Source organism: Budorcas taxicolor, chromosome 5 (assembly GCF_023091745.1).
Source record: "Budorcas taxicolor isolate Tak-1 chromosome 5, Takin1.1, whole genome shotgun sequence".
NCBI classification, from domain to species: Eukaryota; Metazoa; Chordata; class Mammalia; order Artiodactyla; family Bovidae; genus Budorcas; species Budorcas taxicolor.
The window spans coordinates 3,107,143-3,132,339 of NC_068914.1; the positions used below are offsets into that span (position 1 = coordinate 3,107,143).

Sequence of the window (25,197 nt, forward strand, 5' to 3'; positions counted from 1 at the left end):
CTCAGGTGGGTCCCAGTACTGCTCATCCCTCAAGGCTTAGCCCGGGTGCCCCCTCTGCAGGCGGCTCTGCTGATGTCTACAGCGGAAAGGTGCGCCTTCAGCTAAGTCTCTGCAGCCTGGGCCTGTCCACGTGGTTTGTGGCTCTTTCATCTCCATGTGGTGGTCCCTTGTGGCTGATTTCCCCTGCCAGCCTGGGGGCTCTGGGGGAACGCAAGCAACTCGGGGTTCTGCGCCTTACCTGGAGGAGTTCTGCAGACTTGGAAGGCATGGATGAATGAGTCAGTGAATGAATGATTGTGCTTGTGAGCTCAAGAGCCAGACCCTGAGGCGGGCAGAAAGCACCCTCCTCCTCCTCCTCCTCCTCCTCCTCCTCAGGTCATGAACCTGCTCCTGGGCCAGAAGTTCCCCTTGTTTCTGGAACCTTAGAATGTCAGAGCTGTTTGACTTGAAATCTCAGCTTAAATGTTTACAGAACTGAATGGCTTGATTCAAGGAAGTGCTGAAGACAGGAACAGTGCTTATTAATAAATCATAACAGCAATTATTTTCCTTTCAAGCTGCTCTGTGGGCCTTCTAAGTCGCATCTGTGTGATTGAGTGGCTGGAGGGCACCCCAGGCCGGCTTGGCAGCTTAAGTAGCATCTGTGGCAAGCACTTCCCTGGTGAGCTGAGGGGAGCAGCGCTGGCCTCTACTCTCCTCCACGAGAGCCCTGCTTCTGCCAAGTAGAGTTGAGTCTGTAAATCAACTATACTTCAGTTTTAAAAAAAGAGAGTAAGCCAAAGTAGCTCATGATGTTTGACAACCGTGTCTTACATCCATTACCTGCCTGGCATGGTGATGAGAGCTGCGTGCAGAACTTGATGAGACACCATGTCCTTCCCTCCCTTCCCCTTCAGTCTAGAGGGTCAGCAAGGCAACCACACAGATCATTACCAGCCTTGGAGCTCATGTCCTGGTGGGGGAGGGAAGGGCTGTCTAGAAGAGATCAGAAGGAAGGCTCTGTGGAGTTGGATCTTGAGGATCACCATTCCCAGGTGGCTCAATAGGTGAAGAGTTTGCCTGCCAACGCAGGAGTTACAGGAGACACAGGTTTGATCCTTGTGTCAGGACAATCCCCTGGAAGAAGAAATGGCAGCCCATTCCAGTTTTCTTGCCTGGAAACTTCCATGCACAGAGGAGCCTGGCAGGCTACAGTCCATGGGGTCACAAAGAGTCGGACACGACTGAGCCCAGCACAGCAGTAGCGTGCAGCCAAAGCCAGGGGCTGAGTAGGCAAGGGATGCAAGAAAGGCCTGGGTTAGTGTCCAGCATGGACAGAGGTCGGCTAGGCTTAGGGAGCTGCAGTCACTGGCGTAATGAGAGGACTTAGAGAGATACACACACAGAGGATCACAGGCACGGTGCAGTAGGTGTGGGCTGTGCGGACCATGCATTCCAATCCCAAGTCAGGATCTGTGGTCTAAAGATTACAAGTGGGATTACATTTGGACTCAGAGTTGTTCCTCCAAAGTCCAGGTTGGCCTTCCTAGTGAGCCCTGCAGCAATATCCTTGCTACTCGCCAGACAGAGAGAGAAGAGGAACTCTGCCTGAGACAAGAGTCGGGGAGGTATGGGAGGGGCAAGAACTCGGTCACCGTGGAAGGCAGTACCAACTCTGGCAGAGTGCTGCCCAGTGGTATGTGCAGGGCAGAAGAGGCTCTGAGGTAGGAGGGCAGCCCCTTTGTCCTGCCAGGGAGCCATCAACCAGTCACAGCAGGCAAGTGCAGCTGAGGTCCTGCTGGCCAGGCCCAGCCACCAAGAGGATCTCAGGGAAGCAGCGAGGGAGTTTGCCTGGTGGGGTGGGGGCTTCTGGGCAATGGTGATGCCTCCAGAGGAGGGGTGCCATGCAGAATCCAGGGAGGGAGGCTGCCGGGGCCAGCTCCCTTGGGGCCTGATGACAGGAACCCTGCTAGAAGGTGAGCTCCAGCGGGACCCAGATGGTTATGCTTCTTATCTCAGCGCTTGTTTCTCAATCCCTATAACAGCGACTGGCGCACAGTAGATACTGTATAAATATTCGTTGCTGAATTGACGAGTGAGTCATTGAACACATGGAAAGATGGATGGATGGATGGATGGATGGATGGATGAGCAAGCCTGGGGAAATGGGGAATCTGGAGTCCCATGGACACAGCAGAAACTAACCAGGAAGCAGGCTGTGTGCTCCCCAAGGTGGATGACCTTTGGCTACAGTGTTAAGGGGCTCCAGCCCTTGCCCCTTTCAACCTGAGGAGGAGGCAGGCCAAGCACGGTCACGCCCTGCTGGCTGAAGCTCCCATGACAGTGGCTACCGGGAGGCTGGGACGCCAGAGTGGGGCAAGGACTGGCCAAGGCCTGCCGTCCTTTGTGTTCACTGTGCGTGTGCTTGACTTCCAGCCCGCTCCAAAAGCCTGGTGATGGGGGAGCAGAGCCGGAGCCCCGGGCGGCCGCCCTGCCCCCGCAGGCTGGGCCCCGTGCTGAAGGCAGGCTGGCTGAAGAAGCAGAGAAGCATCGTGAAGGGCTGGCAGCAGCGCTGGTTCGTGCTGCGCGGGGATCAGCTCTTCTACTACAAGGACAAAGATGAGACCAAGCCCCAGGTGAGAAGCATGCTTCCTGTGTCCAGTGGGCATCCTGGGGGGGGGGGGGGGGGGGGTGGTCCAGGGGGCATGGCTAACTGTCTCCAGGAGAGGGGAGAAGGCAGAGAGAGACCCTCCCATCAGCACCTCCACCCTTCAGGCACCAAGCCTGTGACTCCGCTCAGCATGACATTTCACTGGGATTTCCAAAGTGAGATTTATCCTCAGCTCTCACATTCCTGGGATCACACCTGGTTTTACTGCGACACATCGATAGCTTCAGTCTTTGAAATGTTTCCTTCTAATGTTGATAGAGAGCATCCCCGCATGGCTTAAAAAAAAAACAACCACCCAAAGGGTAGTCCAGTGGTTAAGACTCTGTGCTTCCAAAGCAGGGGCCAAGGGTTCAATCCCTGGTCTGGGAACTAAGAACCCCACATGTCCTGTGGCATGGCCAGGAAAAAAAAAAATCCTTCTTCACGTCCTTTTCAACCTGTCAGTGCTTCCATGGAGGACACACAGACCCCACTTCTTCCACTGTGCAGGGAAACAGGCGCCCAGGCGAATCTAACGTCACGCTGGAGTCTGGCTCATTGTGAAACACCTGTGTCACAGGCCTCTGCCCATCTGATGGCTTCTGTTTTCACAAGCACCTTAAGCTCCCGCCTTGGTGCTTACCACGTCTGCCTTTCCACCCCGTTGCACTAAGTTCAGTCACTCGGAGCAGCCAGTGGCCTGATCTATCCTGGCGTGTCCTGCTCTCAGCCGCGCCATGCAGACTTCGTAACCAAGTGCTCTGCATGTTGCTGACCAAGTGGCTGGACTTGTGGTGCTCAGGCAAGTTAACCCTCGTTATGGATCCACACAGAGAAAGAAAGTCTGGGAGCTGCCCTTGTTTCTCTTGAGGAAAATGGGGAAGAACTTGAAGGACTTCTCCCAAAGAAAGGCTGCACCTAGTCATTGATCCAAATTGGAAAGTAAAGCGAGATCACCTTTTTTGGGGGTCAGGGATCACAGCATTTTGGGAGGTGGGGAAGGGGCTCAGTGATGGGCAAGACAGGGGGAAGTGCCCGGGTATAGTGCAGGGTTGCGTTGACATCACAGTGAGAAAATGACCCTCTTTTCTCGGAAAAAGACTCCTCTTCCAGATTTTCTGAGTGTGAAGGAGGAATTGTCATGTCTTTAACACTTCTCCAATACTTGGGATCCTCCCTTAAAAACTTGGGGCTCTGAGAATAGACATGGATATGGAGAGAGGGGAGGAGAGGGTGAGATGTATGGAGAGAGTAACATGGAAACTTACATTACCATATGGAAAATAGATAGCCAATGGGAATTTGCTGTGTGGCTCAGGAAACTCAAATGGGGCTCTGAACCAACCTGGAGGGATGGGATGGGGAGGGGGATGGGAGGGAGGTTCAAAGGGAAGGGATATATGTATACCTATGGCTGATTCATGTTGAGGTTTGACAGAAAAAAACAAAATTCTGTAAAGCAATTATCCTTCAATTAAAAAATAATAAATTAAAAAAAAAAATAGGGCTCTGAGGGTGGGAAGGAACAGCCCTCATCTCAGGACCTCAGTGACAGTAGTCACCAGCTGCAAGTTAGTAACTTTCTGCCTTCACTGTATTTATTCCAGTGGTTAACTCCTGTTTATGGAAAGTCATACTGATTTCCGTTCGTGAGAGTCCTTGCATGTTTTCCTTTCTAAACCATATCTAAGTTAAAAACAAAAAGCCTTGTGCAGCAATGTGAGTGTACTTAATGCTACTAAACTATATGCTTAAAAGTTGTAAAAATGGTAAATTATATGTTATGTGCATATACATGCACACACACAAATAAATGAGACTTATTTAAGGAAAACTTTTAAATCATCAACAGTAGAGTTGAGAGGTAGGGATGACAAAATTCATGAAGGTGGGTCTAGGCTAAAGTTTAGGGAACTCTGATCTTGTTCAGCCTCCCAGGCTTTATAAGGAAGGAAAGAGAGGTGGAATGGATCAAACAGGAGCTTTGAATTTGATCTGTATTAGGTCAGGCATGCTAGCTGAACAACTTGTAACAAGTCACTTACTTTTTTTGTTTGTTTCGTTTTATCATTACTAAAATAGAGACATTATTACCTACCTCACAGAGATACACCAAGGGTTAGATTGTACAACATACGCACAACTGAACACAGATCTTAGCACATGGGATACTTAACTCTGAGCACCCCTATATACCCTCAGCCCTGCCTTTGCCTTGCTCCCTGCCTCCCCAGCTCTGCCACTCAGCCCAGATCGGGAACCACACCTCTGGCTTGCCCACCATTTTCCTTCTCGTCTCTGCTTTTGTGGTGAAGACCAGCCTCCTTTAATAGCATCTCGACTCTCCCGGCTGTCCTGTTAGTGACATGTGCTTCTGATGATGCTGGCCACAAGTTGCCGGTGCCCCTAGCATGTCAGAGCCCTGCCTGTGGTCCCCACCGTCATCCCCGTCCTGGCTCAGCCCACAGCACCATCTCCTAGGAGAAATGCACCATGATTCTGGGTGGACTCTGGACAAAAGTGACACACTGAGGTCACCCAGGCTTTCCCACATATTCCTCACCATGAGCCTGAGGTGGCCCTTGCCCATCACTGCGGCTCCATAATGAACCTCCACCCCCCAGCTTTCCCAACCTGGACAGTCTTCTCCTTCACCTGTCACCTTTTCCAGAAGTCAGTGGCTTCTGGTGGAAACAGTGAATAGAATGGAAGCACTGGCATCCTAGTCGCCAGCCTGGACACAGAAGGAGCCCTGGGGTGCCACCCAAACTAAGCCAGGGCAGCTGTCACCAGGGAGCCATTGGGTCCCCGAAGGGTGCCAGCATCTCCCAGCCGATGCCAGGGCGATGCCCACGGCTCCTCTTTTGGACTCTCCGGGGTCTCAGTGACCCTGCCAGTCCCTCATGGGGGATTATTCTTTTCCAGAATCTCCCCTCCCCAACAAAGCCTGACTTTTCTAGCAGCCCCATTGCTCAGGTCCCCAGTCTCAAGGAGACTCTTGGCCAAATTTGACTCACTTAGCTTTATAGTATGATCTCAAACCCGCATGCCTTCTGGCCACACAGCCCACAGATTTCCTTTTAATTGCATGAACTACATGTGATGGACTAATTTGCAATATCTGGTTCCTGGAAAATGGGCCCTGCTCCCTGTCTACAGTGACAGGAGCGCCCAGGAGTGAGCTCCCTCCTAACAGATGGCCTGTGGTCTGTCCAGCAGATATAATTGTGGAGAGGGGGGATGTCCAGCTACCCTTGATGCTGCACATGCGTGTGATAAGGATCACTCCCAGCCCACATTCTTGTTCTCTCTCCAGAGCCCTATCCCTTCCACTCTGCCCTTCTCACTGGCAGGAAGGTCAGCAGAGAACATAGAGCGCAGAGATGGGGAAAATTCAAGACAGCCGAAAAACTGGCTCAGATGGGAACTCAGATGGAAAAAGTAGGCTAAGGTGCTTTAAAAGCTGAGCCTGAAAGTGTGGCCCTGTCCCTCCAGCTTCCCCAAACACTTTTCCATAACAGTTTCCAGCAGACAGACCCTACAGTTTTACTAACAGAAGATTCCAGGTCTTTTGCTGTTAAATGGGTTTAGCTCCTGCGAAATGTTTCTTGCACCATGAAAACTCCCGCCACTTTCTTTATTGATCAGCCCAGTCCATTTCCACTGTTTGAAGATTCCCTTAAATTTAGTTATTCCCCTTCTTCACTGTGGGCTTCTTGGCTTCGAGTAGAGATGGAATAGAATAGAAATGGAAAGTATAACTTACAAAACATAAGGTGGAAAAAATGTAGCAATGTTAAATGCAGTCAGTTCAACAAATGGGCAGAGAATGGAGGCGGCCAGGAAACAAGAGTAAAAGGTAAATAGAAAGCAAAAAGTAAATAAATAAGATAGCAAGGAATAGGAACAACTATTTCAGTTGTCATAATAAATATGAATAGGTCAGATTCATCTGTCTCTTAAAAGACAGAAAGTAGATGTCTGGTTTAAAAAAAGAGAGAAAGTAATAAAATAATAAACATAAAGATTTCAAAACAAAACCATGAGGGGAAAAGGTATGCCAGCAAAAAGAAAGCAGATTTAGGAACATCAGAATCAAGTAGAATTCAAGGTGATAGGGAAAAAAGGAACAAGGAGAAATATTTCATTATGGCATAAATAAAAACCTACTTAGAAAATAGATCTGCTGTGAACTTTTATGCTCTTAATGACGTAGCTTTGAAGGATACATAAACAAAGATAAGAATTCTCATTGTTCTCCATTTTTAAAAAAAATGAAATTATAGAGACTTACAATAGTGCAAAAGGAAAAAAAACGACTTAGAAATTAAGAACAAAGTGGCAGTGAGTGAGGGCACGTGTGCAAGAGAGAGGAATCTGCGCACACACACTTTGTAACACTTCCGTTAATAGAAAATCAAAGCCTGAGTCCAAGCTTCTAGTCAAGGAAGACAGACTTTAGAACCCCAGAGTTCCAGCATAGAGCACTAAAGGCTCGTGAAAGTGTGGATGCACCTGGATGGAGACGGCAGGGGAGGGACGGCCGCTAGTGGATGCTAGACAACAGCTGGGCAGGAGGCGGCTGATTCAGCAGACCCTGGTGCGCTCAATTCCAAGCCAGCACTACAGACAGCACAAAATTGCATCCGGTTTGCAATGTCTGGTTGTTGCGGGGTGAGGGGATGGGCCCCTCACCCCTCATCAAAGACTCAAACACTGGCAGGACCAATTATCTCTGAAAAGGAGGGCAAAAGAAGAGCTCCATACAGGACTGATTGAAAGTCACTTTAAAAAGCAGCTAGCAGACCTCCTGAACCATCTGGTGCAAAGCCGCGACCGCCCTCTTCACTGGGGTATAACTGGGAAGGGCACTGAGGACGCTGGCCTTATCGCTGAGGTGGGGGAAGGCACCAGTCTGCAGCAGGAGGCTTAGATGGAGGTGGACATGCAGACCAGTGCTTAGCTCTTCCAGTCTTCATCCCACACTTGGCTCCCAGATCCCAGCAGTCAGGAATAGCCCTCAGGAAGGAAACGAACAATTTTCACTGGAAAATCTGATAGGCCAAGAAGAAAAACACAAAACGTATTGATAGTAGGGGGTCCCCCATGACACAGCCCAGGCAGATCTCTCTCTCTCTCTCTCTCTCTCTCTCTCTCTGTCTTTCTCCCTTTCGGCCTGCCATGTAAACATCCCCTGCCTTCCCCTCATACAACTTCCAATCAGTTGCTTAGAGAACTCTAACTAGTAGGCGTGAAGAGCTTTGGGTCACTAGACACTTAAGGGAAGTGTCACATATGAAGGCTGGACAGAAACACAAGAAAGGAACAAAGTTTAAAAAGCAGCTTGGATGCAATGAAAACTATGCAAGGGGGAGAAAGCTTGTGCGTAAAACCATCTGACGTCGTCAGAGAGGCTGTGAAATGGACAGCCAGAGCACAAACCAGCTCCCAGAATTGAGAAATAAAACACCAGAAGCAAAAACTCAGATGAAAGCTTGGATGGAAAACTTGGCATAATCTCTCAGAAAGAAGAACAGAGAGGAGAAGAGGAAAGATGACTCAGCACCCGAGAAGGAGTTCTAGAAACGAACAAAGAAGGAATCCTTAGAAAAGCTATTCAATAAAGTTAGATTTCTCAGAATGGGAGTGTAAACAGTGGGTGCTGACTGATGAAACCAAAGGTACTGTGGGGGCTCAGGAAGGCACATTGTGGGGGAGTAGGGCTGAGAGGGGAGTTAAATAAAGCAAAATGTCAAACTTCCGTGCTGGGAATTCCATAGATAATGCCTAAAAAATTTTTTTACACCGAAGTCATTTATTAATTTCTTTCTTTTTTTTTTTGGCTGCCCTGCAGCAACCTGCAACCCCTGCAGTCCAAGCAGGGTATCTTAATCACTGGACTGCCAGGGAGCTCCCCAGTCCTCAAATTTTAAATGAATACATAGTAATATAAGCGTACGTTTCGAAATAAACATAAGAAAAGAGAAAACTAAAAGAGCTGAAAGTGGTGACTAAGATTTGGGCAATGGTAGAAGAGGAAGAAATTGCTGCCTTATAATAAGCCTGGCAGAACTACTTGATTCTCTAAAACTATTATGAGATAGAACTTTCACTTAAAAAAAAATAAGGGAAATAAAGCTAAAATAATTTTGGAATTTTCAGACTGTGACTACTACAAATCAAAGCTGTAGGGCAAGGCTTTGGGGAGAATGGGGTGATGATCAAAAAACTCGAGATTTATTTGTATTACAGTTGGCGCTTCATATCCCTGGGTTCCACAGCCACAAACTTAGCTAGGAGTAAAACTAGTCAGAAAAAAAATTTTCCAGAAGTTTCCAAAAAGCAGTGCTTGAATTTGCTGTACACCTGGAACTGTTTACACAGCATTGACATTGTACTAGAGATGCTTTAAAAAATATCTATGGGAAGATATGCATGAATTCTTGTGTCTCCAGTATTGGCAGGAGGATTCTTTACCACTGGCGCCATCTGGGAAGCCCCTATATACAAATACTACACATTTTATATAAGGGACTTGAGAATCCAAGGATTTGGATAAGTTCATAGGAGACACAGCAGTATAGGAACCCTTCCCCACCAGTACTGAGGGGTGATTGCATTTTAATTTCTCACAGGGAGACTATATTTATTTAAGTCCATATTTTAAGTTAAACAAGAAAAGACAAATGAAAAGCAGAAAAGGAATGCAGCAGGGACAGCCCCAGAGAGCTCTCTTCAGATAACAAGAAAGGGGAGCAGCCTAGAGGTCAGACGACGGGCGCCCCCTTCCAGACAGAGCCGCCAAGCCCAGCCCGCCCCTGCAGAGCTGGCCCTGGCACATTGAAGGTACTTAGAAAATGTTTTAACATGAACTTGGTGGGGAGGAGGGCGTGAGTCTGGCAGCTCACACCCAGGGAGGAGCCCCGGGCCTCTGAAGCAGAAGTGTGAAGCTCACTGTGTCGGCAGGAACCGAGACTGTGCACGTGGCACCAAAAACTGCGTGTGGAGGGCTGGGGTGCCACGCTCAGGGGCTGGATCCGTATGCTGTCAGCACTGCGGGACTGTGAGCTTTGGGGGCTCAGACTTAGTTTCCGGTGCTCCAAGAGGAAAGCCATCTACAGCGGCCCAGGCAGGGGTTGGGAGGGCGCCAGGCTGGAGGCAGAAGAACCATCAGCTGGGGCTGGTGTCCTCGAAAACTTGCAGATGTTGGATTAAGGGGCTGAGGCACCGTGGAAGCAGCAGAAGACAGACTGTGAGAGGGGACGCCTGCATCCCGGGCGGCAGAGCCTCAAACCTATGCCGGGGGCGGATGCAGCTGCAGGTTCCAGCAGAGGCAATTTGAACATCACTTTGAGAGCAGGCTGAGCTCTGTTTGTTTTGTTTTCCAGGAGCATAAGTAATGGGAGGCTCAGCAGTGGGAGAGATTGATTTAAAGTTTGATTTAATTTAGAGTAAAAGCTTGGAATTGGGAGGAAGAGAGACAAGATGGATGGGAAAGCAGATGCACTTCTAGGAGCGGATGTTAATACTAGGCGATCAGAAACCTGCAGCCTTTAAAAGAGAAAACAAGGGAGGAAAGACGCCATCTGACCCCAGAGCTTGAAGGTCCGGCGAGTGCTCCAGCAGGTCCCAGTCACCCCTTTCCCCCAGGCTTTGTTTACCAGCTTGCACGTCAAAGACAAAAACAGCATTGTCATGAGCTGGTTCCTTGGGTCCTGGCCCCTGAGAAAGGTGCCTGTGTTGTTTCCATGTTCCCTATGAGGGAACTAGGGACTGGCATCAGGCCTAGGTTAGTGGGTGTGTTACCATAGCGCCTGAAGTCTGCTTAATGTCTGCCCTTGGGACCGCACAGCTTTGACTAGTAAGACTCTGCCCTTATCTCAGCTCAGTGTGGGGGCAAGGCTAAGATCCCATCAGGCTGGTCTGAGCCATTCTGTGCTCACAGCAAGTCACAAAGCAAGCCATGTGTCAGACGCTGCTTCACAGCTAGACCTTGTAAGGTCAACTCAGCTGGAGTTGACTCAGTAAAGCCTCACTGAGCCTCCTTCATCGGTTGTAAACTGTTACTCAAACCAGCCTAGAGGTCATTATTGTTGTTGTTATCGTTGTCGCCACTGTTGACATTACTACTGGTATTTTCTAAAATTTCTCAGCTTCACGTCTTCTCCATTCTAGGCTGTAAACCTCATTCACCTGGGACCTCTATCTATCTTTGTGTTTGTTGTTCAGTTGCTAAGTTGTGTCCAGTTCTTTGTGGAAGAGTTGGAAGGACAGGCCCCCCTGTCCTTCAGTATCTCCCTGAGTCTGCTCAAACTCATGTCCACTGAGTCAGTGATGCCATCCAACCATCTCATCTTCCGTCACCCCCTTCTCCTCTTGTCTACTTACCGCTTATCTTTTCCCACCAGCCAGCACGGTGCCTGACCCATAACTGATTCAGTAATATTTGATGCTTACGTGAATGAATGATTGAAGAAATGAATAAACTGACTGAATGAGTGAACACTCTGATCTGGCCTTGTATTAGATCCTTGGTGGGAAAATATTTCATTGTTTTTGTAAAGTGCTGCATAGCTGGCAAGAAACTTGTTTTTACTGCCTTCACGTATTAGACCGTAAGCTCATCACGGTCAGAGTTTTGTTTGGTTGGTTTTCCCTGTGTCCTCAGTGTCTAGAATGGTGCCTGACTCCTAGTAGATGCTCAATAAATACTTTTAAAAATAATTTCACACTTTTTTACTCTAAATTAAATAACATGCATAATTTCCATTGAGCCTCACAGCAACCCTACAAGGGCAGATACAATCCACTTCCACTGTGCAGGTGGAGAAAGTGATGCTCGGAAGGGTGAAATGGAGGCTTTCATACCATGGAAAGAAAACAGGATTTGGAATCAGAGAACCTGGGTTCTAATCCCATTTATACCACCTCCAACTTGTAGGTTTGTACAGATCATTGTAGCCTCCTTGCTCCCACATTTGGTGTGATATTCTGGGGCTGCCCTGAGGGTTGGACAAATGGCAGCTGGCAGCTGTAGTGATGTCAGTGCTGCCTAAACACTCGGAGACAAGATTCCTGTAATCCTTGGAATGGTTTCTCAGATAGAAGTCCTGCAAAGAGGCTTCTAAAATGAAACGTGAAAACAGGTGACAGATCCTGGAAGCCCGGACCACCTGAATCCGTGAGGCTCCCTGAGAGCAACCCTGCATTACCTTTGCCAACTAGGAGTCCAGAGCAGTGGGCATCAGGGCCATCATGGACACCCCAGTGTCTGGACGTTAGCGAGTTGTTGAATCCTGCTTGACAGAGAATGACAGATTTCTAGGTTGTGGCTTACTAGCTAGTAACCAGAGAAGTTATTGCCCTCTCTGAGCCTCAGTTTTCTCTTTGTGAGGTGAGCATACCCACACCTACCTTATAGGGCTGCTATGAAAGTAAGATTATGCCCTAGTGGTGACCTCACCTGGGTGGAACTGTACTCACTGAAGGTTTAGCAATCACCCAGCTCAGTCAAGCAAGAGAAGTCCAGTGGTATGCAGCATGGCCCTGATCTTTGCCCTGCCTTACTTCATGGTTTAAATCTAAATAAAAGCTAACCCTTACATGCGTATGAGCCCAGCGAGAAACCAAGTCTCCTTCCTCTCCTCTGCACCTGAGCTGCCCTAGTGATTACTTGACCAATAGAATGAGGCAGAAGAGATGCCACGCAAGTTCTACGTTCAGTCCTTGAGATACCAAGAGCTTCTGCTTCTGCTCTGGGAAGCCCTGCCATGCTGAGAGGATGCTTGAGTGGACCACACAGTTATGAGGAGACAGACCTCGTGGCCCCAGGTGAGACATCCTTGGACCTTCTAGCCCACTCCAATCAACAGCAGCCAGGATGCTCAGGAAACTGAACTCCTACCCGTATGAGAGACAACCTTGATAAATCATTTAGAGAAATCTTGGGAAAGGTACTAGATCAGGCCCCGTGTCCTTATGCAAGCAAGACGACATTAATTCTGTGAGCCTCCAAAAGCCATAGTCAGGACAAACAGAATTGCACAGGGGCTACCATGCCCCCAAAATATGAAGGGTACTTTGCTCCAGTCCCTGATGCTGAATTACCTCCCTACCTGCCCCACAGATCTCGCCACAGCAGATTCCAGATGATGCAGCTGTGCTCAGAAGGAACCTGCATGTGTGTGAGGGAAGGACAAGGCCCACTCGCCGCCTCAGGGGAGCTCAGTAGCTGTTGTGCAGATGTCCTCCACAGGGCGATAGAAATAACCACGAGCTAGTTGCATACTGGTATTAATGTTGCCATTAGCGCTGCAGAAGAAAACTTAAACAATAAATGTCTTCTTATTTCAAATGCCCTTGGGGGTAATTTCAAATGCTGCTTTTGTGAAGAATTACGCACCGGAGTCTTATTTTTTCTTAAAAAAAAAAAAAATCATTTATTTAGGTTCCAATATCAGAAGGCATGGCTTCTCTTTAAGGGATACTTTATATTTTTTGTAGCTATTTGAGAAATGTAACTCTGCTCCACTAACAGATCAAAGTGAAAATTCTTGCCTAATAGTTATTTAAAAATCAAACAAATGTATTCAGTAAATTTAGAATTGACTACAGCAGCCAAGTTGTTTTTGAACAATTTTTAAGCTATTTCATTAAAGTACTTTTTTTTTTCTGCATCTGACGTGTCAAGGAAAAACATAACCGCCCCGAAATATGTGTTCAAGCTTAACTCATACCAACAGCAGAGGTTCTGAAAGCGACCTCTGGAGTGGCAATAGCAGCACCTCAGGAGTACCTACATACAGCTCATCATTATGTGGTGAGACTTTGCCGCTGCTGTGGGGGAGGAGGACCCAGCCGTCAAGAAGCCTGGCGACTTGCTCAGGAGTATGAAATCGCAGCTGCCAAGTGTCTCGGTCGCCTCTGAATTATTCCGCACTCAGGCTGTCGCTGCCTACAGAATGGATCTTCAGCTTCTAAAAATGACTTCCGTGTTTCCTCCAATGTGTCTGCCTGTTGGTGGAAATATAATAAGCTTCTCTCAGGGTCTGCTAATTTTAAGTCAGCATGGATATTCGTTTACAGTATTTAAATGCCTTCCACTTAAAATAGATCAATCCTTTGGCTTTCAGTTGAACCTAGTTAATTTACAGTAATAGCTGGAAGACTGGTAAATGACTCATTTTGTCAATTACGAGGCAAAAAAAACTGAATCAAATACCACTGAGGCAGCATGGAAAACATATCTTATTCATTGTTTAGATGAACTTATTGTATTTGGGACATTCTAGCTCCTTCATACATTAGTTAAAGACTGAATTACAGTTTATCAGCAAAATGGAGCTGATTAGGGGTGTTGCTGGGACTTTGCTGCCTTGGCTTGTCTACTGAGGACGGTGGGTAGGTTTCCTGAATGATCTTTCACAGAGGACTCGGATGGGAGTGTGCCTTCCTCGGCAGAAAGCAGCATGTGCTCTCGGCAGCAGTCTGCTCAGCAAGACAGGCTGGCAGGGATCAGTGCAAAGGAATCTATCCCATGTTTCTCAGGCTAACCTGTTCTCAAATAAACAGCACAGCAGCCCCTCTCCCAGATGACCACAGACCCCAGAGCATAGCAATAGTTGCAGGGCCTGGAGAGCAATAAGATAGAACCAAACTACGTCCAGTCAAGAGGGGATCCCTCCCATCCAAGGCAAGCACCCAGACCTGGCATGTCCCGACAGTAGGTGTTCTGAGCAGAAACCAGCTTCCCAGGGAGTGAGCTCCAAGGCCCAGGCCAACCTGAATGGCAGGGGGAGCCTCTAAGGCAGCCTCTTCATCATGGGCAGAGAAGGCTGGAAGCTGTGTTGCCCCGGAAACGTGGCAGGGGCAGTGCGTGGAGGAGCAGCTCTGTCGTCAGTGCTGCAGACCCTGGCTGCGGGGCGGCCACACCCCCCGGTCTCCTCACCATGTGGGCAGGGGCCAGGCAGTGCTGCTTATCAAGGGCTCCCGGTTCTGAGGCACAGGCTTCTCCAGACCTGCCCCGTGGGCTCTGAAGGCCAAGGGCAGAGTTAGCACCTAGGTGCAGCAGAAATTGAAAGCAAGATCTGCCTGAGTCTTGGGTCAGAGAATAAATTGGAAAGAAGTGGCTGACCAGTGAAGTCTCGTTCCCTGCTAGAAAGCTCTGAGCTCGAGCCCTCTGATGGCTGCTTCCCTTCTAAATGCATCCACTCTTGATTGCAGTGACCAGTGCAGCCATCACAAGGACACCAGAGGAAACAGGGGTAGTTCTCCCTAAACTTCACCTCGCACACAAGGTATTTTAAGGAGGCAAAGAGACCTCCCATTTGGTCCATTGAGCCAAGGGGAAACGGGGGTATTTTCACACTCCCAGGACCTCCACTGCTCAATGGGGATCCTTTACAGGCTGGGCATTCAGCCAGGGACAGTGGAGCCATCGCCCTTTTTGGATAGTGACCTGTATCCTCACTGGGTTTCGCATGCTCCAGTCCGAAGGGTCAGGGAGAAAGGGGCTTCTCCAGCTGTTGTAGTTGGAGGCCAGAGCCCAGACCTTCTGCCATGTCCTGCTCAGCACTTTGACCACAGAGCTAGGCAGATGCCATCTTCCCATGCCCCCCAGTGCTGTGTAATAAGTGGATGGATCTGCGCTCCAATTGCTTTTCATCCCCAACATTCAATTAGAGGAGCAAGAGGATAATTATTATTAGTTAAGTGGCTCTGCAGAGAAATACAGTGTCTCAATGTACTATGATATTAAAAATTTTATTGTGCCAAGTGAGCGGTTTGGGGCAAAATTACCTAAAATGTGTTTGCTCAGTATATCTAATCAGTTAAACAGTGCTAAACCCTGAACTCCCGGCACCTAAATGCAATAATAGTTTACCTCGTGCTGCGGCAAGTCTGCTGTGGACCAGACGGCAGCCTCATCCATCTCTGTGGCCTCCGAGGTTGAAGCAGGGAGGGAGGGAAGAGAGAAGGCTGGAAGTCACATGCAGTTTGTAAAGGACCAGGCCTGGAAGTGGATGATGTCACTTCCGCCCAGTCCCGATTGGCCAGAGCCCTGTCTCCGCCAGAGAGTTTAGGAAGCACCCGTGTAAGCACGCTGGCGCCCATCACAAGCATTCATTCCCCTGCGTCTCTAGAAAGCTACTTGGCACCCCAGCATTGGGCCTGCCACAGTGATGCAGAGGGGTCAGGATACTAAACCCAGTGAGCACTGGCTTCATACAGGCGCCTTGCAACGTAGGGTCGAATGACAAGGGCCTGGGGGGTGATTGTGTTGGGACCTCTCGACTGGGTGGGGCCTGAGGTGTCACAGTGCTGGAACGATGGGCACAGCCTCAATCCCACAGCCTCTGGAGTGAGATGGGACTGATTGGAGAAATGTCCCCAGGTATCCCTCAGGGACAGTCAGGGTTTCATTATTTGGGGCAGAACCTAGATCAGGGTCCTGGAGTGATGCAGAACTAACCACAGGGAAATCCAAGACCATCAAAGGAGGACCCACCCGCCCTGGAAAGGGCATTCTCTCCTGGGTTGGGAGAGGTTGTTGGCTCTGAGGCTGGAGGGTTGCTGAGGGCTTTGCCCAGACCCCAGGCCCTGGGCCCCAGGCTCACCCTTAATCCTAGCTAGACTTTTGTGGGCTCGGGTCCTGGGGTGGGCAGCCCTCCCGGTGAGGGCCTCGGGGCCTGTGATCATCTAGGGACGTGCAGGAAGCTGGTGCTGAGACCCCAAGCCCCTGCTTTCTGCAAAGCACAGCGCAGTCCCTCCAACACTCTGCCCCAAGGGCACACGTCTCAGGCTGACAGATTCTCTCAGGAGACCAGGTGTGGCCCACGCACGATGGTGAAGCGGGGCGGGGGGTGCATGGAGCACCAAGAGCATCTGCAGTGCATGGGAGGTGGCATCACTCTGGAATCTTGGAAGAAGCTTCAGGATGAGACCTGAGCCAAGAATGAGACAGACGAGCAACTCATCTCAACTCTCAGGGAGAAGTGGTACCCCAACCAAGAAGCAATTTGTCTCCAACTTCTAGTTTGCCTTTTTAAATATCTACATTTTGGACAGTAATGGACCATGATTACAGGCTTGTATGATAAGGAGAGGAGAATGGTTCCCTGCTTGGCACTGAAATTCATTCTGATCTGTATTAGAATTTGGAGCAATTCAGTTCTTGGTTGGGTGTCAGAGGGTAAAGCTTTTTAAGACTGATCTGAGGCCACAGTCTGAATTACAGGGGATAAAGAACCCCAAGTGGTTGCTTTTAAAAATGTGTCTGCAATTTTCCAAGGTTCTGCCGGTGGAAAATCCTATCATGCCACTTGCTAGGAAGCATTTCAGAAGTTGGTTCTTTAGACAGTCTCCCGCTCGTCAAGATGAAGGATGAAGACTTCCCAAAGAACCAGCTTTGATCAGTTTAGAGAGAGAACTGGATTAGAGTGTGAAGATCACAGAACAATTGTGAAGCTCAAAACCCAGACTGGTGGGAGAAGTACAGACACCCCTGGCCCTGCAGGAGGTCCCCCTCGGATTGTTACCACAAAGTATGAAAGAGGAGCCCTGTCCTTCACCATCCTGGGCCTGCTGAATCTACACTGTGCCCTGTTCGATGGCACAAGGGATGGTGTTACGCAGGGAGGGGGTTGTTCCTAGGGCCAAACCAAATGAACAGATATAGAGACCAACATAGGTTTCATTTTTTTTTTTTTCAAAGCAAATGATTTATTTTTGTCAGGCAGGAATAGTTGCTAACCTTGGGTACCCTTTCCACTAAGCTCCCCAGTTCATATCTACTAGAATTAGCTATGTGCTTTAAAATGTCCACTGACCTCTTTCACTTTCCTTCCAACCAACCAGAATTTCTGTTTGTTTGGTTTTTTATAATGCACATTTGGGATAGGAAAAGACCCTGATGCTAAAAAAGATTGAAGGCAGGAGGAGAAGGGGATGACAGAGGATGAGATGCTTGGATGGCATCACTGGATGCAATGGACATGAGTCTGAGTAAACTCCGGGAGTTGGCGATGGACAGGGAGGCCTGGCATGCTGCAGTCCATGGGGTCACGAAGAGTCGGACACGACTGAGCGACTGAACTGAACCGAACTGAACTGAAGCCAACAGCAACAGAGGTTTTAAAATAGTAATTGTGACAAGTACTTGTATTCATTCGGCCTCTAGCACTTTACAAAGCACTAGTTCGGGCAGCCCAGTGAGGCACAAAGGGCAGAGGTCAATGGCCTCATTTGTACATGTAAGAAAGCCAAGCCTCAGTCTTGGACCTGCTTGAGTCCCACATGAAGTGGCAACATCACAATAATCATAAACCCCTATAATTATTTTGGAAAGACCCTGATGCTGGGAAAGATTGAGGGCAGGAGGAGAAGGGGACGACAGAAGATGAGATGGTTGGATGGCATCACTGACTCAATGGACATGGGTTTGGATGGACTCCGGCAGTTGGTGATGGACAGGGAGGCCTGGTGTGCTGAGGTTCATGGGGTCGCAAAGAGTCGGATAGGACTGAGCGACTGAACTGAACTGATTATTATTTTAAATGTGTATATGTATTCCAACTCCTGTGAAATGGTTAAAAGCAGACTCTATTCCTTGGCTATATAATAATTCACGAATTATAACAACAGCATTTATTCTCGCCAGGCATCCAACCTGGTGCTATGGAGGCTTCAAAACACATCACACGAGAGGAGAAGACTGAGGCTCTCCTTGTTGCTCAGGCATTGAAGGCCCGGTCTGAGCCCTGCGTGTAAGCTCTCACTCGTGATGCCTCCACCACACCGCCCTCCTGGGTGGCTGCTGTAGTCTGGCTCCATTCCAGGCCCTCTGCTCACTCTGTCCCATTTGGTTCCCAGAGAAGCCCACTGAAGAGAGAGGGAAGCAGGCTGGGAGAGCTTCCTGAGCAGCATTGGTCTGTAGTGGCCCCTTCTTATAATGTCTTTGCCTGCTTTTATTTGCAAGTAATGTTGGCCTCATAAAACACCCTGGAAACCATGGCTTTTTTTTCCGTTTTCGAAAGAGCTTGTGTAGTATTGATGTTATTTCCTCCTTCAGTATTTGGTAGGAGTTGTAGTTTTCCTGGTGCAAAATTCCATCTGAGTTTGGAGCTTTCCTGGTGGAAAGGTTTTTGGCTACAAATTCCATCTCCTTACCAGATATGAGGCTGCTTAACTATTTCCTGAGAGAACCTCAGTAGTCTGCGTGCTCTTTTATCCACTTCGTGTAAACTGCCAAGTTTATGAACATAATGTTATTCTTAACATTATCTCATTACACCTTATATCCTTCGAATAACTGAAGAATCTGTACTGAGGTCACCTCTCTCATTTCCTGGTATTGGCAATTTATCTTCTGTGTGTTTCTTGCTTAGTCTAGCTAGAGACTCATCAATTTTATTGATCGTCTCAAAGAACTAGCTCTTAGTTTCATTGACTTTATTACTTTTTATTTTTCATTTTATTTATCGCTCCTCTGATCTTTATTTTTTCATTCTTTTACGTTGGGTTTAACTCACTCTTCTTTGTGTAGTTTCTTCAGTGGATGCTGAGGTCATTGAGGCCTTTCATCTTTTCTCATATCCGTGCTGTAACTTACCCCCTAACTGATCCTTTAGAGGCATGTAACAAATTTAAAAAATTTTTATTTTATATTGGAGTATAGCAGATTACCAGTGTTGTGATGGTTTCAAGGGGACAGCAGAGGGACTCAGCCATGCACAGACAGGTATCTGTCCTCTCCCAAACTCCCCTCCCATCCAGGCTGCCACATATCATTCAGCAGAGCTCCTTACACTATATAGTGGGACCTTGTTGGTCACCTGTTTTAAACATAGCAGAGCACACATGTTGAGCCCCCTAACTGTCCCTTCTCCCACATTCTGCCCCCTGGCAACCAAAAGTTTGCTTTGTAAGTCAGTGAGTCGTGTAACAAATTTTTATATGTTGTGTTTTCGTTTCTATCTAGTTCAAAGTACTTTCTGATATTTCTTTTTGATTTATTTTCTTTGATGTACGAGTTCTTTAGAAGTATATTAATTGGTTTCCAAATATTTGAGGATTCTCCAGAAATTTTTCTGTCATTGATTTCTAACTTAATTCCATTGTGGTCAGAGAACATATGTTAGATTTTAGTTCCTTTTTCCGTTTATTAAGTCATGTCATGGTTGTCTTAGTGAAAGTTTTACGGACATTTGAAAACATATTCTACTGTTGAGGAAGCAGGAATCAGGTCAAATTGGTCAAAACTGTTTTTTTCAGGTCATTTATATCCTTACTGATTTTTTTTATCTGCTCATTCTCTAGATTCTTGATAAATAGATAATGACATTTTTACGATAATTGGGGCTTCCCCAGTGGTTCAGACAGTAATATTTCTATTTTCTATTTCTCCACTAATCTTCATTCCTTTGGTCCTTTTTTTCCAACTAATCTCATTTTCCTTCTGTCTAACTGTCTTTAACAATTCTTGTAGTATGAGTCTGCTCATGATGCATTCTTTCATATTTGTTTTGTATATCTTAAAAGATCTTTACTTAGCCTTTATTTTTGAGGAGTGCTTTCTCTGGATTTAGAATATGAAGTTAACAGATTTTTTTCACTGCCTTTAAAGATGTTGTTCCTGCTGCAAAGTGCTGACGCTCACTTTGGGCTCCTCGGGGAGATCCCGGACCCCTCTAGTCCAGAGCGTGGTTTGAGGCGCTGAAGGCACCCCTTGTCCTTGGGAACTGCAGGTGTCGGAGACACAGCAGCTCCACCAAAACCTGGCTCTCCAAGGCCAGCATGAAAGTATCGGATCATAACCCTCACAATAGCCTCCGGAGGTGGATACGATTATTATCCGCATTTCACTCATGAGGAAGCTCACGTGCAGACCAAGTTTATGGAAAAGGCACCTTCCTTTGGATACTCTAAGTTTTGCCCCTGAACAGTAGTTCTCCAAGTGTATTCCTGGGAGCCAGCAGCATCAGAAAGCTGGCTGGAAATGCAGATTCTCCTTTTTTTTTTTTGGCCAAGCCTCGAGGCTCCTGAGGTCTTAGTTCCCCCCGAGGAATTGAACCCATGCGAAAGTGCCAAGAACTAACCACTGGGCCTCCAGGGAATTCCTCAGATTCTCCTTCTTTCTCCAAACCTTTATAATCAGAAACCCCAAGGATGGGTCTATCAGTGCTATTGCTTGCCAACTAGTTGTTAAATATTTCCATTATTAGACTTTAAATCATACAGACCTACAATTAAATAAATTATATTAAAAACAAAGATAATCAATGGATAAACAAGGTCCTACTGTGTAGCACAGGGAATTCTATTCAATATCCTCTAATAAGCCATAATGGAAAATAATATGAAAAAGTGTATACATATATATATATATAACTGAATCACTTTGCTGTACATATAGAACATGACATGACATTGTAAATCAACTATACTTCAATAAAATAAATTTCAAAAATAACTAAAACAAAATGTATCACCCCCAATCGTTTGACTTCATTTACTACTATTTGTGCTCAGGGACATCCTTTTGCTGACAAAGGTCCATATAGTCAAAGCTTTGGTTTTCCCAGTGGTCATGTATGGATGTGAGAATTGGACCATAAAGAAGGCTGAGCACCGAAGAATTGATGCTTTCAATCTATGATGCTGAAGAAGACACTTGAAATTCCCTAGGACAGCAAGGAGATCAAACCAGGAAATCAACCCTGAATATTCATTGGCAGGACTGATGCTGAAGCTGAAACTCCAATACTTTGGCCACCTGATGCAAAGAGCCAACTCACTGGAAAAGACCCTGATGCTGGGAAGACTAAGGGCAAAAGGAGAAGGGGAGACAGAGGATCAGATGGTTGGATGGCATCATCAGCTCAGTGGACATGAGTTTGAGCAAACTCAGGGAGATGTGAGGGACAGGGAAGCCTGGTGTGAGGCCGTTCATGGGGTCGCATGACTTAGCGGCCGAACAGCGGCAGGACAGGGCCTGCTGACCACTGTCATGATTGTGCGGCAGGAACCCTGCAGTGACTTTCTTCTCAGAGTCACGTTCAACGACGACATGAAATGCGCCACGGGGAGTAAATCACAGGAGTTGGCAGACACCGCAAACCAGGTTGCCTGGTTTGTATCGGAGAGCCTGTTGTTAAACCTTTACCACACCACCAGATCTAGTACTCTCTTTTAACAAGCCCTGACTCTGATGCCTGCTCAAGGTTGACACCTAGCCCAAGATGCTGGAGGCTTCATACCGACTCCTGTGTGTCTGTCGTCACGAATATCACGCCGGAAACAGAAAAGCCGGTTCTGAGGCCCCTTCACAGTGACGGGAGCCGCACGGGGATTCTGCTTGAGCACTGATTGGTGGGTCCCAGAGCCTGGTGGCTCTCCAGGCAAGCTTCTTGCGCACAAAGTCAGCGGCAGCCGTTGTCACAAATGTGGAGGGAAAGTACTCCGGTGTCAGACACCCCCGGGGGCACATCCCAGCTCACCCTTGCCAGAAGTAATACATGGAGACTGGCTATTTAACCTCTCCAACCTCCATCTGCTTGTCCAAGAAAATGGAATAGTAGTACTCACCACTATGGCACCTCTGGAAAGATTAAATCCAGTAGTTTAGACAAAAGCCAGGAATATAGTACCAGTTCTGTAAACAGGAGTTATTGCTGCTTTTCCATTTAGCTGGAGTAGAAAATAATGTCAGTGTCAATATTGTTACTCCCAATTTATGGATGACAGATATGGAAGCATAGAAGAAAAAAAAGCGAAGTGCTCAAAAATTATACCGAGACAGTTACTGAAACAGCTCACACAAGAGAGCCTTCCCATTAGCCAGTGATGGATCTCATCCACATCCCGCAATGAACATGTATCCCCTTCCTGGGGCTGCGGTCCTGATTTATTCCCACTAGCTCTAGGTTCCCTGGAAAGAAACTGTTAATTCAGTTACAACGATTACCATCTGGTTCTCTGGTTTATTGCTGTAATTTCTCTAAAGCAAGCATCCGTGGGTAAAAATGCCATTCTGCCTTTACACTGCTTAAGTGAGAAAAGGCATCTCCACGTGTTCGTGCAGGCAAGGCTTCAGCAGCCACGTGGCGCCGCCAGGAGTGCGCGCTCAGTCCTGTCCGACTCTGCGACCCTATGGACTGCAGCCCGTCAGGCTCCTCTGTCCATGGGATTCTCCAGGCAAGAATACTGGAGTGGGTTGCCATTTCCTCTTCCAAGGGCTCTTCCCAGCCCAGGGATTGAACCTGCGTCTCCTGCATTGGCAGGCAGATTCTATTCCGCTGAGCCCTCTGGGAAGCCCCACTGTGGAGCCTCCAGTCTCCTTTAGAGCCAAAAATTGCCTGGAAAAGATAGGGGTGGAAAGAAGGGCGCTCTGTGAGCACACGGGGGAGTGGGGACTGGAGGCGACCGTGTGGATGAAGCAGATGACGGTGCCAGTCACCTGGGCCAGTTCAGGGAGGGGTGATGTTCTTCACTTGGCGTGGAACCCTGACGCAGAGTAAGAGCTGGGGTTTGCTTAGCAAATACTCAGCTTTCACTGGGTCAGGTACTCCTCGGAGGGCTTCCCAAGTACTAATTCACTTAGTGCTCACAGACAGCCTGACAAAGGGTGACTATTCTTACTTCCTAGGTGAGGAAATTGGGAGGCTGCGCAGAGAGGTTAAACAATTTGCCTGACGTCACACAGCCAGGAAGTAGCTGAGCCAGGATTTGAACCCTGGTAGTTAGATTGCAGGTATGGAGTTTAAAATGAATTTCCCATGGAGAGAACCAATAATATGTAGTTAGAGCTGTGTGTAGTCTGAGTTGAACAAATCTGAGCATGAATGAAAGGTCTCAGTGGAGATCAGTTACTAACATCGAGAAAGGGGATGAAGGAGGCCCCGCCTAGCCCCGTGTGTGGGAACAGGGCGAGTCAAGGTGGTTATAACAGCGCCTTGTTGTTTAGAACAGGATTTCTTCAACAGGAATCTGGCATCTCAGTGCCCCTGAGAAGTGGGAGTTACTATCCTATTGTACAGACATGCAAACTGAGGTTCAGAGAGGTTAAGTAGTCACCCAGCCCGGAAGTGCAGCACAGGGGCTCAAACCCGACCTGCAGGCCTCTGTATCCCATGCTCTTCCTCTGCGTCTCTCAGCCTGGCTACCAGATTTCAGCGTTAGAGAAGAGGGTGGGCCCCACAGGTCCCCACCCGCTGTAATATACACACAGGGAAATACCGGGCTTGAGGCATGATTTGTGCTGATGCCTTCTGCATGCTAGCTGATGCCCATGTAACGGGTAAAGAAATGAAGTCTCACCCAGCCAGGAGGGGGCACAGCTGGGCTCATATAGATCTCTTCCCCCACGTCACCTCCTGGACAGTTACATGCAAGAAGCCTTCCTCTCCTGGACTCTCTCCCACCTAAAACTCCTGCCTCCGAAAACCTGAAATGGGCACGCTGGGACAGGGGCCCCCACCTAGTATAGAGTCTTCTTCCCTGCTACTGACAGGCTCTCCAGTCCTTAACCAGAAGAGTGATAACTCTGGGCAGTCTCCTGTGAGTCAAGTACCTCCAAGAGTGTTAGAAGGAAGCGCCATTCCACTTAACTGGGGTCCCCATGCAGGGCCTCCTCTGTACCCCATCCCTGCCAGGGAGAGGAGGCCTGTGCCCCTCCCAACCTACCCAGCCAGGGCCTGCGGGACTGGCACTCTGACCCTCAGCTTCACCCTCCCCCCAGAACCCTGACCGCAGAGGCCCTTTCCCAGCCATCTCATCTCTCACATTTGTGTTCTTTTCTCTGTTTAGGGCTTTATTTCTCTACAAGGGACCCAGGTGACCGAACTGCTTCCTGGCCCTGAGGACCCGGGAAAACACCTCTTCGAGATCAGCCCAGGTAGGCCGGACTGCCTTCATCTCTGTGCTGGCGCTGGCCCCGGTGGCCCGGGGGCGGGGGGTGCGGGGTGTCGCTGCAGCTCTGGCCTGGGAAGGGCCATCTTTACAACACTCCTCTCTGCACAAAAGCGAGCTCTGTCTCTAAGCACAATTCAGAAATTCGGGTCAAATCTAGACGATATTGTAAATTTGGGGAGAATTTCAAAAACTCAATCAATCATCTAGGTAGTTAGCTTTTGATAAGAGGAAAATGTGGATTTTAAAATTCAAAATCAAACAAGAGAGGAAAGCAAACAATGAGGATACCTTAGAGCGAAGGTCCAAACACAATATCTGAGTCACATGAAAATAAGTCCAAGAAGAACCAGAGCACAGGTTTAGAGCATTAAAATAAGCTCTATCGTGAACCCCAGAACAGAACTGAGATGTAGGGAAATAATTTAACTCAAAGAACTGCTATTATGTTTGCAGTTACAAAGCAGATTTTTAAAGTTCCCAGTTTTAAAATGTGATTCTTACTAAGTAAATGCGTCTTGCAAATGAATCAGTCTGTTTACAGAAGGGCCAGCTTCTACAGCGAGGTGGCGTTTTACTAAGCTTGGCCTATCCTGGAGGCAAAGCCTCGGACAAGGAAGCTGAGTGATTTTTCTGGAGATGAAAGCACAAAGCGCCAGGAA

At 47.9% G+C, this 25,197-nt stretch overlaps 1 protein-coding gene across 1 annotated transcript in view; it reads left to right on the forward strand.

The window, feature by feature from the left end:
• ARHGAP22 (Rho GTPase activating protein 22) overlaps nucleotides 1-25,197 on the forward strand; it is a 145,575-nt gene that overhangs the window by 13,905 nt on the left and 106,473 nt on the right. The window contains exons 2-3 of the mRNA XM_052639322.1: nucleotides 2,416-2,615; nucleotides 24,434-24,521. Of these exons, the coding sequence (XP_052495282.1) occupies nucleotides 2,416-2,615; nucleotides 24,434-24,521 (288 nt within the window). The remainder of the gene's footprint in view (nucleotides 1-2,415; nucleotides 2,616-24,433; nucleotides 24,522-25,197) is intronic.